General features: G+C 38.9%; 1 protein-coding gene across 2 annotated transcripts; it reads left to right on the top strand.

The window, feature by feature from the left end:
• Positions 1-936: 936 nt before the first annotated feature.
• On the top strand, positions 937-19117 carry LOC101858303 (PHD finger protein 21B). Of its 2 annotated transcripts, none has more exons than XM_005108275.3 (14): positions 937-1132; positions 1559-1594; positions 2038-2103; positions 4009-4203; positions 6033-6974; positions 9671-10003; positions 10319-10370; positions 12095-12171; positions 12824-12875; positions 13590-13669; positions 14011-14157; positions 15600-15675; positions 16691-16794; positions 18790-19117. In XM_005108275.3, exons 1-14 carry the CDS (start codon positions 1070-1072, stop codon positions 18922-18924), a joined length of 2358 nt encoding a protein of 785 aa, XP_005108332.1. In that variant the 5' UTR covers positions 937-1069; the 3' UTR covers positions 18925-19117. The 2 variants fall into 2 exon arrangements, with proteins under 2 accessions (XP_005108332.1, XP_012943489.1); XM_013088035.2 differs by having other exon boundaries at positions 14008-14157.
• The last annotated feature ends 991 nt before the right edge of the window (positions 19118-20108 follow it).

Genomic DNA, 20108 nt, shown 5'->3' with positions numbered 1-20108 from the left:
GTGTGTGTGTGTGTGTGTGTGCAACGAATCGGCTTTTTAAATTATAATTTCACTTCGCTCGTAATGTCCCTGGTTGTCTGTTTCATTTCTCATAATACACTATGGTAAATAAACAAGACGTTCACATCATATTATAATGTGCGGTGTTTTTTAGTTTTAGGCCACTATCGCACGACACAGAAAAGAGGACGAGCTTTGTGGTGTTACATTGTATTTGAACCACAGAATTCTGTGATTTGAACGAAAGCTTCTTAGTTTGGCCCTTGGCCTACGCCTACGTGGATTTACGGTTAATTTTTCCGAAGGCGCACTGCGGTCTGACTGTGTTAATGCGCTAAGAAAAATAGCTCAAAATGTATAGTGTGTTTTTTTTATCGAATGAAACATGAATTTTCCAAAGAAAAGAGAATGTAACTAGAGATAATTAAAAAAAATAAATCAATGGATATCCTGAGGCACAAATGATAAACTTGACCTGATGATATCGAAAGCAAAGTTCATGACCATAAGATCGAGGTTATTTGTTAATGTTACCGAATAAGGTTATTTATCCAAATCTGTTTATTCGCCAATATGAATCATTCATTATGTAGCCTAGCCTCGGCCTAGGCCAACGCCGTTTCGTGACCAGGATCTTTGTGGGCTGTTGGTATCGATACTGAATAAGTTTAGCAAGTACCGCGTGTTGAAACAAGTTACTTGCTTAAAACATTTTCATTTCAAACTTTTTTGTTTGCCTAAAGAACAGCCTTAGAAAAAATGCTTAGCAAACATACGCTTAAAGCTCGGAAGACGTTGTTGTTGGGTTTATTAGTGATATTAGTGCTTCTTTCTATTTGCATTAGGCCTAGCGAATAAGGAAGTTCATTGAAATGTTTATTCGCCATGAGAGGCAAATAAGCTCTCGAAACGTAAAAATAACTTTTCCCTCTCGAGAGCGACACACACACCACTGCTTGATACCTCATAATGGGAAAGGGTGTTTACAAGTTCGACCTACTTGATTTTCGCAGAGATTCTACTTAAAGTGATTGTTAAAGTGCCACGGATTAATACTAACATTTTCAAAATGTCTAGGGTGGAAGTGAACGCTATTCAAAGCAAATTGAAAGCAGCTATTCAAAGCCATCAGGTAAGAAATGAATCTTTTCAGCAATACCCCACTCGTCCTAAGATATTGATTTTTCCCCATCCTCTTCCAGCGTTGTACAACTTTGTTTTTCTAGAACTGAAAGTTCCTTCGCAGTGTTGTCAAGTCGTTTGAACGAATGAGTGATGCTTATTTTGAAGTATATCTGTTTACTTAGGATGTTTTCCACGTATCATTTTGAGGCATAATGTCATCGATTGGATTCGAAGTGTCGAAGACTGAATGCCATTACCATGGTTTCGCCGTGTGTGTGCTCTCCCTGTGCCGTGTCGCGTCCATGGGAAGGCAACACTCGCCTAACTTGGGGTTCATTTTCTTGTTTATCGATTTTTGTTGTTGTTAAACTTAATAGACATATTTGATTTAGATAGTTTTTGGTGCGGTCATGTTCTTTTTCTTGTTTTTCAGATGTTGGTGGTTAAAATGAAAGGAGATAACAATCAGGTACTGTTTCACTGTTTGATTGTACATAGAGAAGGAAAGTATTGCAAGACATGCTAGACTTAAAAAATCAATAACAGCCGTAGAAACTTGCTCACATTTCCCAGATATTATTCTTTCTTTCTGGTGGTCCTTATACATCATATTTGTTATTTAAAGCTATTGTTGTCCCTGAAAATGGTTATTCTGTCACTTTTTCTAAGTTCTTGATTGTGATAGGCGTCTATCATAATCTTGGTCTTGTCAAAATGTAAAAAAAATTCTTGATTTTATAACTGGGTTGGGATATTGTTAGACTTGGACTAAAAGGTATTGAATGCTTTCACCTGTCATGTGTATAAAGTTCAAGATTTGCCCAAAATTTACGTATGTCTTAAGTTACTGGATATTTGTATGTTAAATGTCTGGAAATATGTTGAATAATTTGCTAGTGTTCTTCTTTTCAGAGTGCTGCTTTCAAGAAAAAGCTTGCTGATTTGCAAGAAGAAATCAAAAGACTTAGTGAGGAGCAGGTAAGCTAATTATGTAGATTGTTTTGCTATGTTAGATTTGGTTTTGAATAAAATAGAAATGGTCTGTAAGATAAGCAGGATAGTACCGTTTGTTTCACAGATTTTTGAATTCAAATTAAAATTTAAACAAATGAAATTAAAAGAATTTTAGGGGAAGTAGTTAAAGTGTCCATACAAAACAAAGAATGTGATACATTTGGGGGATAAAGAATGTGGACCCAAGGAGTAAATAATTTGAATTCCATTTATTTTTCGGCTTGTTACAAGTGTTGTTGTTAATGAGACTTTAAAAGCTTTTTCTTGTGGAGTAGGTATTTGACACATGACATAGGAATAGGTTGACTCAAGATTTTCTGTGTCTGAATTTGAAAACTTTTTATGAGGTTTGGATTTCAATATTTTCTTATTATTCTGTTGATAAACAGTACTTTCTTTAATCGGTGACAAATAAAAAGAAACATGTTTTGTGCAAAGTCAATTGGTGGGAGGTTGGTGGGTGCTCTGGTGTGGTTTGCTCCTTCTTTCCTATCAAACATCTATCATCCTTATCTTCCCTCCTTCTTTTTTGTGTTAGTTACTCTCTTGTAACACCTCTAATCTTCGGCTCTATGTCCTTTTATTGTGTTGCAAGTGCTGTAAAACTCTTTTACTAAAAAGAAAAAGGTCAATTGCTCATAAGCACACATATATATCAAGAATGAGGGCTTTCTTTTTCTGTCACCAGAGAGGAGGTTCAAATGAGGCTATGAGGACTACATGTATAGGGTGATTTTAAGATTGAAAAGTGGATAATTATGGCACATTGTGATCCATTTTGACTTGGGCAGTACAATGTTCATGACTTTTGTCTCTGAAATTTAAAATGTTTTTGAGGTCACAGTTTAAAAAATTCTCAATATGGGGCTTGGAGATTATAATATATGTGAGACATCGTGATGAAATCAGCCGCTTGTCAAAGTAAGGAAATGGGCAAAACTGACATTTTTCTGTCTGTTTGACAATTTTTATCGAATTTCAATTTTTTTACTCTACACCTTGAAAGTCCATTTAAGGATATTTCTGAGTGGATTTTAAAAAATGTTAATTTAAGGGAAAAAAAAAGTAAATTTGTGGTTTCTAAGCGCTCTCAAGCTTTGGAAGTCAGCAAACATTGGCGGCCATTTTATGAACAAGCCTGAAAATGATTAATAACTCCACATGTCCAAAAATTGACAAGCGCCTGATTCCACCGTGCCGTGACACATTATATCTGTGCTGGGGTTTTTTCTTATGTTCCACTCACACTTTTATTTCTTTTTGCATCTTATCTTGCTCTTTCCTGATTTGTATGCACCAGGATCTTAGACTCAGACTTCTGGAGAAATAATATGTGAGGCGTGCTGACAAAATGAGTTACTTCTCACAATTCACAAATGCAGATATTGGCCAAAAATCGACAGTAGGGACAAATTTCAAGGTTTTCTATTGATGCAATATTCATTAAGTACTAAATGCCTTTTGTTATTTCCTACTTTTACAAATTGTAAAAACTTAAATAAGCATGATAATGTATCTATTTTCATAGGGCTCAAATCCGAGAAGTAACTCATTTTGTCAGCACGAGTCACATATTATAATTGTATTTATGATGATTATGATTAATAATACAATTTAAAAAATGGTCATATCCAGGATTTCGGTAGCAATATGGATAAATTTTGTTCAGAAGTTTAAAAATGTATGTATTCAGGGGTGAATGTTTGGGGCTATGGTGTGGTCTGCGTCTTCCTTTCTGTGGTTGTGTAGTCCTTTTCGTGTTTGTAGCAAAATGTAGCAATACAAACCTGTTTTCTTTATGTACTATCTCCCTGGGTTCAGACCTAGTAACCTGGCCAAACTATCGTCTTTTCAATTTTTCTTGTGCAGAAAAAGATTGTTGTAAAGTTAAGAGAGAGTCTGGTGAAGTCTACGGGCCAAGCCCAGCAAAGCCCCGCCCCCATGGTGACAGTAGGCCAGACCATCACAGCTATTGGCCAGCCGAGACTTGTGTCTTTCCCCACACAAGGAGGAGCCGCCATCTTGCCTGTGGGCATGGTTGCTGTTCCCATAGCGCACATGCAGGTCTGATTTCTTTACATTTTTATCTTGTTTTGACGTCATTATAGAGATAGTTGTCTACTTTTTGCCCAGTCCCTGTGTGTTTTTGTTTTGTCTGTTTCTTACTAATATTTTTGTTTTTTTGGGTTAAAATTTCGTTCTTTTATAAGGGCGTAAATGTGTATTCAATTTAAGGGAAAATGGTTGTCCTAACTGTACAAACACTGTTAAGAAAAAACCCCTCAAAGTCTCAAAAATTGTTAAAATGTAAGAAACGTACAAAAAGAGAATTGTCTGACTATGTTTGTGGTATATTTATGTCGGTTACATTTGTAAAATAATGGTCATATTGATCCTGATGAAAAAAAGAGTCCTAATTTACATACTGTTCATTCATCTCCTATGAGAGCTTCAAGCAAGAAGTACTTTTATTGACCATTAAGCCAAGGCACTGGCCTCGAGATGGGGGTGGGAGACATTTATATTCTTGTCTGGACCCACCCTGGACAAGACTCTCCTGTCGATGTCAAATTCATGATGCGATACTCAATTTTTATTACTTTCGCTGATTCTGTAGTTAAGTGCTGATTCTGTGATTGTGTCCCAGTTTCCTACAAGACAGCATGCATGATGAAAAAGCTTATTTGCAAGAAAACTCAGAAACGGAAGAATGATGAACTGACAAAGCTAGTTTTTTTTTACAGACAGTAAAGGACTGGCCCAACCACATGTTTTATGCATTTTTTAAAACCACTCTGTTTAAAATTTGTTTGACAAATACTGTTTTTAGAACAAGAGAAAGCATAAACAGGACAGTCAGCTAATTGGTACAAACGCTTTTGTGGTAAAGGTTAGGAAATGTGCTCAAAGTGAATGATAACACAGACTGTTGAATTAGAGCAGGCAGTCTTAAATTTGAGTTCAGTGGGGCAATTCAAACTACCTCCAGTGCCACTGACTGAAGTGTCTTTAGGCCATTCCCAAAGGGGAGACATTTCTCGTTCAAGCATAGTAGAATTGTAAGTGGGCTGACTCATGTCACGCTCATAACTGTGCCTGATCTACAACAGGGAACTGCTGCTTTTTCTTTCCTGATCCTTACTATTGTCATTTTCCTCTTCTTTTGTATGTTTGTCACTCTCTTGTGACCTGCTATTTTGGGGTGCCTTGATAGTCGAAGCAGACCTTGTGCCTTGTGCTGTTGAAGCTAGAGAGGTGAGCTGTCTAAGTCTGATTCCCTGTAAAGACTTCTCTGTTGACACCCACCCCTTGGCGCTCATATGACCTTATGCAGTTTGCGAGCGCCATAAAACTCTCTACTATAAAAAACCCACAAAAAACTACCTTTCCTTTAAAAAGAATACCAACTGCCACTTGTGTGGTAAATAGGTTCGTCTGCAAAAGTACAAATGGCTTATGTGGTCATCATTTGAGTAAGAGGGTCCAGAGAAAGGGAGCTACCGATGGGGGTGGGGGGGTGGAGCAGAGGATTCAAGTATTCTGTTCTCTCGCCAACAGGAGGTGTTTCAATCAGTAGTAGGGTGTTTTTTTTATATGCCTCAATGTTTCTGGTGTAGGGGTGCACCTGTTCTCTTTATGTACTGTGGATGTGTTTTTCTTTATTTTAACAGAGAAAAACTAAAAACGTGGGTGGTTGGCGGGTGCTCTGGTGTGGTTTGCTCCTTCTTTTCTATCAAACATCTCTCGGCCTGATCTCTCTTCCTTTGTTTTTGTGTTTGTTACTCCCTTGTAACACCTCTAATCTTCTGGCGCTCATATGACCTTTTTGTGTTGCAAGTGCTGTAAAACACTTACTAAAACTAAAAAACTAAAGACTTGATGTGTGTTCTCAGCGTCCGGCTGTGGGCATGACCCTCCACACCGCTGGGGCGGTGCCCCTATCTCAGGCGACCAACCTCTCCCTGGTCCCCACCGGCATCCTCAGCAGCGGCATCAACCTCAGCAACATCAACGCTGGCGCTGGCGTAGCCATAGGAGGTGTGGCCAGCGTCAACAACCACAGCAGCAACAGCAACAGCAATAACCACAGCGCTGCGGCAGTTAACATCATTCCCAGCAACATTGCCGTGAACAGCAGTTCGGCGACCGTGGCTGTTTTGGACGGGACCAGAACCAGTTTCAGCTGCGGTGGTGGTGCTCTCGTCACTAACAACAATACAGCTTCTGCTGTTTCGAGTGCGTCGTCTAATGGTGGGAGTGACAGTGCCATGGTGGCTTCCAGTATAGGTTCATCTTCTGTGGCGGTTGCCAGCGGCGCAGCGTCTTCGGGTGAACTCAGCAGTGCCAGCCTCATTGGTCTGTGTAATCTTATCAACAGCAGCAACCTTGCTCTCAACAACAGCAACAGCAGTATCATCAGCAACAACAACATCATTAGCAACAACAACAATAGCAGCGGTGGCAGCAACGTCGTTGCTGTGACCAATGTCAGCAGCAGCAATACCGCTGCTGTAAATAGCAGCCTGGCCTGTACCAACGCCTCCTTCTCCCACTCCGCCCCGCCCATCACCACCAGCCCCACCACTGGCGTCATCAGTGCATCCAACGCGAATGTCATCGTCTCGCCTTTCCCTCACCATCAGCCGCTGGTTCAGCCACAGTTGCTGCATCAGCAGCAGCAGCAGATCTTGCAGATGATCCAGCAGCAGCAGCAACAGCCTGTCCTACAGCTGCAGCAGCCCCCGCCACAACGCCTGGCCTCTCACCTGCCCATCAAAGTGCCACAGTACACAGCTTCGCACGTCCGGCCACTCGTCAGTGCATCCACTGTGCAGGTATGTGCATACATTATTGCATGAAAAAGTTGCGTCTTCTTTGAATAGCTGTAGAGAAGTGCTTGGTTACATTTGGAAAGATATTGTGTAAATTCAGAGCAAATGCTTGAAAACTACATATTTGTAGTGTCTTTAGAAAATTGAAAATCTTAAGTCTTATTATTGCTCTTCTATACCTTTTCCTTTGCCTAAAGTGATTAGCAAAAGGGATTTCTGAGCTAGGCTTTATAGTTCAAAGTTTGCTTCTCATGTTTAAAGTCTCTCCTCTTAACTTTATGGATGTGATGGATCATATGAAGTAAGTATAATTTATAAAAATGATAAAGTCAGGCTCTTGTTGAAGTGCTATGGATCATCATGAAATCAGCAGGATCAGGCTCTTAAACAAAAAAGTTGAAAATTTTCTTTGACAGGGTAATATTAAGTTTTTCTAAAAGTTTTGAAAGATCTCTGTGACAGGGATGTAGATCCCTAATGAGTAGGTAGATTGAGTATTTTTGTTTTTCTTATGTCAATGTGTTTATGGATTATTTTTAAAATAAATATGTGAGAAAATCTTGTGTGGATTTCAGAGAAGAATAGAGTAGAATATTTTTGTTTGTTTCCCCCTTCATGAATAATTGGTTGGAAAAGATTAGACAGACTTTGTGGGGCTTGCTTTTAAGAACATTTGCTGGACATTTTGTAAGGATGGTGTGTGTTAACCTTTTTACAATCTCTCGGGTTTTATGTTTCTCATAAATTCTCTTTGATTTTGCAATGCCCTTTGGCTGGACTCCTGTCACAGTAGGTTATAGAAATGAACATCTCTAATTCTGTTTCTTAGTGGTTGGAATGGATAAAGAGGGTCAACTAGTAGTATTTGAATTTCTGTGTTATTTACTGGGTTTTTTTTGGTGGTGATTGCCTTGCTTTCAGTACTTTGACTTTGACATTGCATCTGTGTTAAGATTCAAACTCTCCCATACGCCCGGGACCTTCTTTGGTGCTACATCTAAAATTGACAAAACGTCCTTAAATAAGTAATTTAATAGAAACTAACAAACCTATTTTGATAGTTCTTCATCTAATGAATGATCTTCCGGTATAAGAGACCTGTTTTCGGCAATTGCCAAAAAGTAATTTAATGTGGAAGTCGCCGTAAAGAAATGTGCCCCGGCCGCAGTCAGCGGCTTACCGGCACAGTGGTTCTGATTGTGAACTGCAGGGAGCGGCTTGCCGGAGATAAAGAGTTTAAATATGAGTGCCTGAAGCAAAATGCGCCATCTGGGAGGCAAGCTGCTTCAATTTTGGCTGAGAGGATCCAACGTAAGGAAAGAGATACTCGATAAAATACTGCCCCAAATGGGAATGAAACTACCTCTACCTCAGCAGTGAGATTTGAGTTTTGATACATGTGGAAAGAGCCTGTGACATTGTCTTTCTGCGTTGAAAAAAAGTAATTTAGTAAGCCTTTTACGGCCCTTGCGACACAATTAGGTTATATAAGAGCCAAAGAATACAGGTGTTGCAAGCAGTAACAAACACAAAAAAAAAGGAGGAGAGAGATAAGGACGATATATGTTTGATAGGAAAGAAAGAGCAATCCACACCAAAGCACCCAACAAACACCCACTGTCTTTCTGCATTGTATTGTGTTTTTGATTTGTATATGAATAAGAAGGGCTACCAAAGATCTTTGAGTTAGGTTCTTTTCTTGACAGAACTATGTTCATTTGACTTTGTCAGCCGTTAAAGTAATACAGACTTAGATAGAGTGTTCTTCTTTGTGCCTTGCTTTTCCATTATTTCGGACCTTGCTCCTTGAAATGAGTGTGTCTTCTGATAAATAGTTAAGGCATGTTCTTTGTCAGTATCTTACCACCTCATTGGACCAGGAAATAGGAATTAAAGTAAAGAAAAAAATAGATTAAATGATGATTTAAAAAAAAAAAATATTAAAAAAAATTATGTAGATTTTCGTTTGGATTGATAAAATATAGATATGAATTTAAAAAATGGATTTTTTCAGTATCAAAACATCCCTTAAGGAGTGCGTTTGAATAAGGACATATTATCGTGAACCCACAAAAACCATAGCGTTTTGGGAAATTTGTTATTTCTTGAATTATGCGCAAATCTTTTTAAATTTTGTGTAATGGTTTTGTTCCTGATTCAAGTGAAGCTTGAACAGATTTAACTGAAAAAACGAGGCAAGCCTTGCACTGTGTATGGGTCTTTTTTTTTAGATGCCCACTATTTGTATGAGTGTCATTAGCACAGAATTAATTCACAAGTGGTTGGAGGACGCCACTGGTAGGTTGTATGTCTTTTCTTTCCTTCTGTTGTTTTGTTTATATGTTCAACTTTTCCCCTGAAACAAAACTATTGTGTGGGTGGTTGGCGGGTGTTCTGGTGGGGTTTGCTCCTTCTTTCCTATCAAACATCTTTCGTCCTTATCTTTTCCTCCCTTCTATTTTGTGTTTGTTAATCTCTAGTAACACCTCTAGTCTTCTTCACTTATATGACCTTATTGTATTGCAAGTGCCGTAAAACACTTACTAAAACAAAAGAGACTATTGTGTCAATGTGCACTTTATTACTCAAACAGATCAAACAAAAACAAAATGAATTCCCACCCACCCCAACAAGGAATGTAGAGGATATTTATTTATAAGAAGTCATGTTTTAAAAAAATCCCCTTTTGTGCCCCTCAGTACTGCAACATTGCCCCTGCACCGAATAACTCTGGGATAACGACGGCGAGTGTCAAGTCCTCTACCTCCACCAGTGCCAGCACGACTCTGGCTAGTGCCAAACCACACGCTGTGCTGAAGGACCTGCCGCAGCCCGTCACAAGTGCTGGGAAGCAGGCGAAAGAGAAAGAGAAGTCATCTCAGCAGCAGCAGCCCAAAACGGAGGCGCTGAAGCAGCCGAAACCGCGGCAGCAGCAAGGTGGAGAGAAACATCATCATCATCATCAGCAGCAGCAGCAGCAGCAGCAACGAGTGGCTGTGTTGGGTGTCAGACAGATGAACCAGGAGCAGGAGGTATAGAAAGCTTTTTATTTCAGAGTATGTTTCCTTATGCATTTGAAAAGGGGAGTGGTCAAACAATTTTTACAGTGAAATGTCATTTTTGAGATGGTACTGTCATCTTCAACAATAGTTTATGTTTAGAATGGTAATTTCTAAAAGACGACTGTTTCGTGTATTGAAACAAGAGTTGTCAAGGAAAAGGAAAGCCTTCATGGAATTGGGAGAAGTATTTTTCTTTGGGTTTGGTTTTCCCCCCCTCCCTCTCTTTGATTGATTTTTTAGTGAATCACTTTTTGAAAATATGTTAATTTCCTATGCTCTTTTCAGAAAGTGAAGTTCATGGAAGTGCTTGGACTGTACACACCGGAGGCAATCAAAGGTGAGGTCCTCTCTTTATTGATAGTTCTCTTCGTGTGAAAGTGCTCTTTGTATGAAAGTTTTCTACATGTGAAAGTTTTCCTTACCGCGGGACATTTGTCGTTGTAATGCACAGTAGAATTGTAAATGGGCTGATCTAACAATGTCATGCTCATAACTGTGCCTGAACTACAACAGGGAACTGCTGCTTTTTCTTTCCTAATCCTTACGATCGTCATTTACCTCTACTTCTTTTGTATGTTTGTCACACTCTTGTGACCCGCTATTTCCGGGGTGCCTTGATAGTCGAAGCAGACTTTATGCTGTTGAAGCTAGAGAGGTGAGCAGAGTAAGTCTGATTCCCTTTAAGGACTTCTCTGTTGACATCCACCCTTTGGCGCTCATATAACCTTATACAGTTGCGAGCGCCATAAAACCTCTGCTAAAACTAAAACTAAAAAAGTTCTCTTTTTTGTCTCTACTTGTGAAAGTTTTCTTCGTGTAAAAGTTTTCTTCTTGTGAAAGTCCTCTTCTTGTCAAATTTCAGTGAAATTTCTCTTCTAGTGAAAGTTTTGTTCTTGTGAAAGTTCTCTTCCTGTTTAAGTTCTTGTATTGTGAAAGTTTTCTTCCTGTGAAAGTGCTCGTCTAGTAAATTTTCATTGATGTGTGCGTGGTGCACAACCTGTGTCTGTGGTGTCGCTTTAACACTTTGCCATCATATTTTGGGGAAAATTCAAAGAAACTAGGTGGTAAACTGTAAACATCGCCAATCATCAAGATGAGGCGGCAGAGTGTTAATGCTCTTTATTGTCACCTGTAGGAGATGTTAGTTCAACTCTAGAATGGGAAAGTTAGTTTTTGAATGATCTCCTTTATTACTGTTGTTATGATTATTGTAATGATGATGTATTATTATTATTATTGTTATTTTTTTATATTATTATTATTATTAACCATTTACTAGCATTTGCAACCTATGTATAGTATCGTATTTCTGCTGCAATGTTTTGAAAGTGATTGTTTTCCACAAATATCGTGCTTGTGGCTGGTGGCCTGTGTGGCATGGGCTGCTTTTTCTACTACTTCTTTTCCTTTTTTTGTTGTTGTCCCAATTAGTAGGTGGTTGAAGAGTACCGCTGGTAGGTCCTGTCACAAAGAAAGAGGGACGAGTCATACTCAAAAGCTTGGCTTAAATAAGAAACATTAGGCGAAGTTTGAGTGGTAGACAGTAGACATTGACTGACAATGGTACAGAGGTGAACGGATACTGGACACAGCACAGCTGCTCGATACACTGAGCGACTCCTACTTTAAAAAAAAATCTGTTGTTTCTGCCTGTCTGTCTTATTCCTTCCCTGCACTAAATGCTTTATTTTGTTATGTCAATGTGCTTGTCTTTATGGAAACAAACTGATAAAGGATATGTATTGTTTATTTATTCTTGTTGTAGAGGTTTTTTTGTTGTGCCTTATTAATATATTCTTTTTTTTCCAGTAGTGAATTCTTTTCTTTTCTGAATAAGAGAGGCATTATCCTTTTTTATTCTTTCAGAGTGGGTGGTTGGCGGGTGCTCTGGTGTGGTTTGCTTCTTCTTTCCTATCAAATATCTATCGTCCTTATCTCTCCTCCTTTTTTGTGTTTGCTACTCTCTTGTAACACCTCTAATCTTCGGCACTCATATATGACCTTATTGTGTTGCAAGTGCCGTAATAAAACTTTTACTAAAACTAAAACTTACTCTTTCAGAGCTGCGGAGCAGAAAATTTGAGCGCAAACGTCGTACCACTGCCAATCCACAGTACAGTATAGGTTTTGAAGCCAGTGTGAGTATCAGAGTGCTATACGGGACTAAATTATTGGTTTTTAGTATTTATTATTAATATTATTCCCTTTTTTTACTTTTATACATCATAGTGTTTGGATGGTCGGAGGATACACTTTGTTTGACTTTTTTTTTTTGGTAAGTGTTTTACGGGGCTCAGAGTTGCATAAGGTCATATGAATGCGCGGGACACATTGAACATTTTTCAGTTGGGAGGAAATTTTGAATTTAGCCCGGGTGGCGGCCGAAGCCTACTGTTATTGATTTTAGATATGCTTCTCATTACCAAAGCAAAACATTTAAATGAACATTATGATGTCAGTTAAGTTAATATGTTTGATCCGTTTCTACCGTTTTTGTATATTAAAAAAAATCAAATTCTTATTCAACCTCTGGCTGTTGTCTACGTGTGGTTAATTATGGCAGTCTGTCATGAAAAATAAATACGTTCAAAATACGACCCTGGCTGTGAAGGTGGTTCTGTACATTTTGTGTTTTTCGGAATAGAACAATTTTATTGAAATGATTCTGAAAATTCTCATTGGACAAATGATAAGTAACAAAATTGTTAGAACAGTAATCTTCAAGCTGTATTGATTTTATTTATTATTTATATTTTTAAAGAGATCTATTTTTCCTATGCCATTCCACAGAGAAGAGACAGAACAGAAATGTGGAATGCCTTGCCAGCAAAGAAATCCAGAGGTAAACGTTATGTTTAAAAATCTTTTGTTTACTATTAATTTAATAAGGCTTGATAAAAAATATGGGCACATCCATTGACTGGTTTTTACCAAACTGGAATAAGGCGTGGGTGACCTGGGTTTGAATCCCTAACTAGTCAGTCTATGTTTTTAGTTATTTGGTAAGTTTTCAAGGCTGTGTCTGACCTGACCTGTTGGAGGTAAAAATTAGGTTTGGAGACCCTGCTTCTTGAGCCAAGACCCACTTTTCAGTTTTAAAAGGGCTATTATGCCCTTACTGTGTCTTCTGTTGAGCTTTATTTCCATGCCCTTTTCTTTGATGAAGAGTTCGTTTTGTCTGAAGAATAAGTATGCTTCCCAGGAAGTTGAGTTTGTTTCAGAATGCTGTCAGGTCTGCTGGGGTAATAGTATAGATTGCGAAGCGCATAGAGCTTACAGTTGAGTGAGGATTTGCGCTATACAAATGCTATCTATTATTATTATTAGAACAACAACCCTGAAACCTAACACTACATGGTCCACTTTTGAAATTATTTAATTTGGTTCAGCTGGAGGGTGAATCTCATTCCTAAAAACAATTAAAAAAAATTCGCTTTCACATCAAATGACCAAGACTTTGTCCTCTTTCAAAATGATTTATTTTTGTAGAGGAAGGGGGCTGAATCTTGAATAAAAGTTTTAAAAAAAAGACAATATTTTTTGCTTTCTTCTACAGTGACCAAACCTAGCAGTAACGGACACTGTGCGGCTGAGATGTCTAGTCGACGAGGGGGCTCGAAACCCACGAAGAGAACTGTAAGTTGCAACCCGAATAGTAGTTCTATTGAAGATTAATAGTGATTTTTTGCAAGTGCTTGTTGAACTTAAATGTTGTGATTCTGTGACGCCCATTTTGAATTGATACCCCGTAAATATATTATTTTATGTGTCACGACGTGGTGGAACTAGGTGCTCGTCAATTTTAGGGCATGTGGAGTTAATGATATGATCTTAATGCTTGTTCTTCTGTCTTGCTTTTGATGAAAACGTATTATATGCGTGCCATAGTAAAAAGCTGGACTGTTATATCACAGATGCTGGTAAATTCACCTGACTTTGTCTTTGATGTGTTGCATTTTTTTTTCTTTCGCTAGAAGGACAATCACGATGACTACTGCGCCGTGTGCGGAAAAGGGGGACAACTCTTGATGTGTGAGACCTGTCGTTTGGTCTACCACCTGGACTGCCTGAATCCCCCGTTGACGGAGGCACCGAAATATGCCTGGAGCTGCCCCAAGTGTTTGGTTAGTGGCTGTGTTAGTCTTGAAAACTTGTCCTTCTCGGCCGCGGCCACCTATTTTATCAACGCACTGACAAATTTACCTGCCCCAGGCGGTCAGGCGTGGTCACTCATTGCCCAAAGCTTTGTCATAAATTTTGAATTGGCGCCTCATGTTGTGGACGGGCCGTCATAATTTATTCACCTGTCATTATATTTTGTCCCACCAATGAATGTTTACCCAAGTTGGCCAATGGGTAGGCCTAACAATAAATTTTCAATTGCTGGCGAGGGAAGCGTGAGCCGTCATAACCTATAAGCCACACCCACAACTCCTGCACAAATTGTGTGTGTGAGGTGACCGGTCACTGTTTCGTTTACCTAATTTTTGTAACAAAGTAACAATGGACATGGCATGAACTTTTTTGTTTATTTTACCCTTGCACAAAATCAGCAACAAAAAAAAAAGCTTACCAAAAAAACAACCAACAAAACAACACAAAAAAAACCTTCTTACACCACCTTTCAAAAGAAAACAAAAACCCTTTTGATTTAGCCATACTGGCAGTCTAAAGCATGAGATCAGCCCCGGTTTGGACCTCAGAAGAGAATGATTTGCTCTGTTCATTTTGATCAGTCCTGCCTGAGATAGCCACCTGTGTTATGCAGCCTCTTTTCTCCTTGACAATGGGTGGCCGTTTTACACAGGTTTGACTGTATTTAAGCAGTACACCTAGTACTAAGACACCCTGATTTCCCACTTTTCTTGCTTTTTTCCAGTACTAAACGTCAGTTATTGTGTTGATGTCCTTTCCAGTACTGTACTTAAACTAGTATTGTTAATCTATAGTAACATACGTTATGCTAATTTCACAGTTGTCTTTGAAATGAATTGTGTCACGATGCGGTGGAATCTGCTCTCGTCAATTTTTGGGCATGTGGAGTTATTGCTATCATCTAAAAGCTTTTTCATTTGCCTTGTTTTCAATGAAAAAAATACCTGTCCATCTTGAGTAGAGGTTGAGATAGTTGCGATTGAAGGAGGTGGGGGTCCCCTGTTTGCAGTGGTAAAATTAGTGAAAAAATGGCCGCCAAAGTTCGGCCTCTTCAAGAGCTTGAGTGGCCTTGAAAACAGAAAAATTACGTATTCTGTGCCTTTAATCAACCCTTTTTTAGTCTAATACACATCGAAATGTGTTATTATATGGTGTTGAGCCAGAAACCAAAAATTTCGATAAAAATATCCAAAATGGTGGAAAAAATGCTTATTTCTTTGTTTTTATTATTTTGCCGAGTGCCTAATTTCCCCACGAATACTCACAATTGTGTTTTCTACTTTGTTTGAGGAGTTGCCGTCCTGACTATGGTGTGGGCTTAAACTACTGGATTTGAATGTCAATGTGATACTTTGACGCATATTTCGATGCTTAGCTAATATAGTCGTTCTTTGTCTTACATGTTTTTCAGGTCTCAGGAAAAGGACTGACTCATCTCAATAGTGATGCGCTAAAACGGGTTCATTCATACATTGCCAAAAGGGCTTGTAAGTATCAAGGGTTCCAATAGTAGGGGTTTTCTGTTCAGCTATTCATAGTGGGTAAAGTAAACTTTAGCGCGTGGGTGGTTGGTGGGTGCTCTGGTGGGGTTTGCTTCTTCTTTCCTATCAAACACTTTTCTCCCCTTCTTCTTTTTTATGTTTGTTACTCTCTTGTAACACCTCTAATCTTCTGGCGCTCATATGACCTTATGCTGTTACGAATGCCGTAAAACCTCTACTAAAACTACTAAAACAAACTTTAGCCCCTCCCCTTTTGGTATTTACTTGACCTAGTTCTCTTATCTGGGGTCTTTAGATTTGGGGCCACTTTTGGGTCGCCTTGACATCATGCGTGGAGATGCTTTTTAACTTGTTTTAAGAATGGGAGGGTGAAAATTTACTGAAACCTCACAATGAAGAACAGGACTACCATGACTTTGGCTGGAGAATAACGGTGATGTGCACTTAAACTGATTTAAAAAAAAAGAAAGAAAATAATAATGCGTGTTATTAAAAATGATACTCAGACTCCAATTAGAAAGTGAAAAATATATGAGTGGTGTAATGCTCTGAACTTGTAACTGCATTTTGTGGAAAATTTTTCGACATACAAAAAAATCCTCCTTATTATGAAATAATACGTAAAAGTTAGCACACAGTATTTCTTTTTAGCATGCCGACTCCTGATTTTTTATATTGAATTTTTAAAATTTTTTTTGAGGAATCACAGCAGTGATTTAAAAAAAAAGCCCTGACCTGTGTTTTTCCTATTACACTATCGGCGCCTAAGACCCTTTGATATGTCACATGAATCCCCACACAAGAATCAAGCTCAGGTTTTCTACATGCAATACTAAAGTGTCTAATGACTTCACTGCAGGGGCTGGTTTTTACTAACGATAAATTTTTCAATACACATGTAGTTATATCCCCTTGTGCATTAGTTTTTAATGGAAATTTTTCAGAGGTTGTCTTTTTGGATTGATGAGTGAAATTAATTTTTCCAAATGTACTCCAACAGGCAAAGAAGATGAAAAGAAAAAGCTGCAGAAGGAGAGCAAGGAAATCATGAAAGAGAAGCTATTTTTAGATTCCAGGTCAAAAGAATTGGAGGAGAAATCAAAGGTGAGAATTTTTTTTTTCATAATAATCTTCTTGTAGTGAAGACTTTGTATTTAAAAATTTAATTATCTCTTAGCTGTTCGGTAATTTTTCAATGTAAACTGTTATTGGCAGTGAAAAATGAGAGGGAGGGAGTGTGTGTGTGTGTGGGGGAGAGAGGGAGAGAGAGAGGAGAGAGAGAGAGAGAGAGACAATCCTAATTATGTTGTTGCAGGTGGTTGGAGGGTGTCACTGGTGGCTCTTTTTTCCCCCCTCCTTTGTAAATTGCATCTTTCTGTTCTTCTGTCTTGCTCTCAGAGATGTGAATGTTTCAGACTTTTTATGCCCTTTCTGTTGTGAGGGAAAAAAAATCCCAAATCAACAGTTAAGGAGAGAGAATGGATGATATATTAAGTTTGAAAAAAACATGTGGGTGGTTGGTGGTGCTCTGGTGTGGTTTGCTCCTTCTTTTCTATAAAAAAATCTAGCTTCTCTATCTCCCCTCCTTCTTTTTTTTTTGTTTTTTACTCTCTTGTATCACCTCTAATCTTTGGCACTTACATGACCTTATTGTGTTGCAAGTGCCGTAAAACACTTATTCTTACTAAAACGAAGTATCTCCTGTGGAATGTATTATGCCTGAGTGTTACTCATAATGTAAAAACCTTTGTAGTCTCTGTCGCAGGTAAAATTGACATGGAAACGTAGCATCCTCAGTTTACTTTTTTATTTTCGTATTGCACACATTATAATTATATGCAATGGTGACTAGACTTACTTTTTCACGAAAGAAAATTTCGAGGATAAGTTGGAAGTACAAGTCCTCTTTAAACCCCATCAGACGCTGGGAGCGTCCGTTAGTAATAACCCTGTTCCCCATCGGACGCTTTGTGACAACTATTTCATTTCATTTTAGTGCTAGTTTTTGCTTGTTTTTCGGTACTATTCCCGAACCGAGTTTTTTTTCAGTAATGACTAAGCCTATGTTTCCACCTTTTAGAAGTTGGAGTCAAGCTTTTGGGGTTATATTGAGAAATGGTGCACCAGGTTTAGGTGAGTGGGTGGTTAGTGGGTGCTCTGGTGTGGTTTGCTTCTTCTTTCCTATCAAACACCCATCGTCCTTATCTCCCCTCCTTCTTTTTTATGTGTGTTACTCTCTTGTAACACCTCTAATCTTCTGGCGCTCATATGACCTTATGCAGTTGCGAGCGCTGTAAAACCTCTACTAAAACTAAAAAGGTTTAGGTGATTGTAGAAAAAACGCCGGGAAGCAGTGGAAAAAAACTCCTGGTTTAAAGAGTTAAAGGATTGCATAATCATATCCCTGTGCATTGTCCCAGCGCTGAGCTACCAGTATTGTGCTGATGTGGGGTTTTTTTTGTAATCTGACAGACAAGCTCTGTGGGTGGTTGCTGGTTGCTCTGCTGTGGATTGCTATTTCTTTCATATCGAACATCTAATGCCCGTATCTCTCCTTTTTTGTGTTTGTTACTCTCTTGTAACCTCTCTATTCTTCTGCATTTATATGATCTAATTGTGTTGCAAGTGCCATAAAACTCTTACTCACCACCCGGGACGGTGCTACTGACTGACGTTGTCTTTAGACCATTCTTATGCACAGTAGAATTGTAAATGGGCTGATTCATCATTGTCATGCTCATGACTGCCTGAACTGCAACAGGGAACTGCTGCTTTTTCTTTCCTAATCCTTACTATCATCATTTTCATCTACTTCTTTTGTATGTTTGTCGCACTCTTGTGACCCGCTCTTTCCGGGTTGCCTTGATGGTCGAAGCAGACTTTCTGCTGTTGAAGCTAGAGAGGTGAGCAGAATAAGCGTGATTCCCTGTATGGACTTCTCTGTTGACATCAACCCCTTGGTGCTCATATGACCTTATGCAGTTGCGAGCACCATAAAAACTCTACTAAGACTTTAAAAAACTCTTACTGAAAGCTAAATGAACAACAAGTTCTTTTATGTTTTGTTATGTTAATCTCTTTTGTATGCGTTTTTAACAGGACAACACAAATCTGAAAGAACGATTGAAGTCTGAGGAGGCTGCCGTGAAAGGAGAATTGGAGAAAATTTCTTCATTTATTACGAGCTTTAAGGATGCCAGTCCGTGCCAGAATCTGCCTTCCCAGTCGTCGTGACGAAACTTCTGCATGTGTGATTGATGGTGATTTGGAAATGCAGGGATGTAAAAATCTCTTCGCTGTTGGAACAAGGACTCTATTTATGGTTGATGTTTTTGCTTGTGGGTTTTTAACGCCAGCTGTACGTCGTGTTTTTTTATCCTATCCATACGACGTGGGGAACTCTGTGCCACCACTTTCCAAAAAGGAAATTTACTTGTTAGTCCGATCTGTACGCTTTGTATTGCAGTCTGTCAAAATGATTTTTTTTAGAAATACTGAAAGTTTCAAAGAGATCTTCATACTAGAAGTATTCTAAAATGTGACGAATACAACCCCGGCGATACAGAATGACCCCAGGGTGTACGGATAGGGTTAAAAAATGCTTTTGTAGATAGAGAGAGAGGGAGAGAGGTAGACCAGCATGATGTTGGACAGATGACTTGAGGGACCGCGTGGGTATGGCGGCGGTGGACGCCGGCAGGAGGGCGTGGAATCGAGACAGCTACTGTTGGATGGTTTTTGGATTTTGCTACATACAAAGCCTAAGTGAGATGATAATAATGATGATGATGGATAATGAAATCAAGTTGGACTGTCTCTGTTGTTTTTTGCGGGGCAGAGTTCTTTGCAAAGTTACCGTACAGAAATTAAGCTAGACGATGACTACTGCTCGAATGGGTAAGGCTTTTCCGTCAAAGTGTTGTCAAGGCTGTACCAAGAATGTTCTCATGGTCTCTACCGAAAACACACCACTGCTAAAACTTTGCATGCTGAAAGCTTGTATCTTGATTATCCTGCTTTATAATATGATAATAATCCCGCTCCTGAAGGGCCGTTTCCTACTTCTGTCCATGATCTGCTGCCTGAGTATATGTGATAGGCATTGGAGCAAAACACATCCAAATAGAGAAAAACGAGAGAATGCTGATTAACTCGGTTCGCAATCTTTTGTGTGTTGAAGAGGAACAAAATGGAATCAAAGCAGTTCAAAATCACTAGTTTCAGTATGTTTTTCGACCAAATATTTAAAGCAGCAAAGACCTCTAGTGATCTAAAAAAGAAGATAGTTGGGTGGAGGGGTTGGGGGGGGGGGGGAATAAATGGACAACTGGCATCCTGAAGGTAAGTTTTTATTGAGTTGATAAGAATTCGACCATACCTCATTTTCAATATGAAAAACAAAAGGATTAGCTTGTACT

The sequence above is a fragment of the Aplysia californica genome, unplaced genomic scaffold (genome assembly GCF_000002075.1).
Source record: "Aplysia californica isolate F4 #8 unplaced genomic scaffold, AplCal3.0 scaffold00674, whole genome shotgun sequence".
NCBI lineage: Eukaryota > Metazoa > Mollusca > Gastropoda > Aplysiida > Aplysiidae > Aplysia > Aplysia californica.
This window is presented reverse-complemented; position numbering and strand designations above follow the sequence as displayed.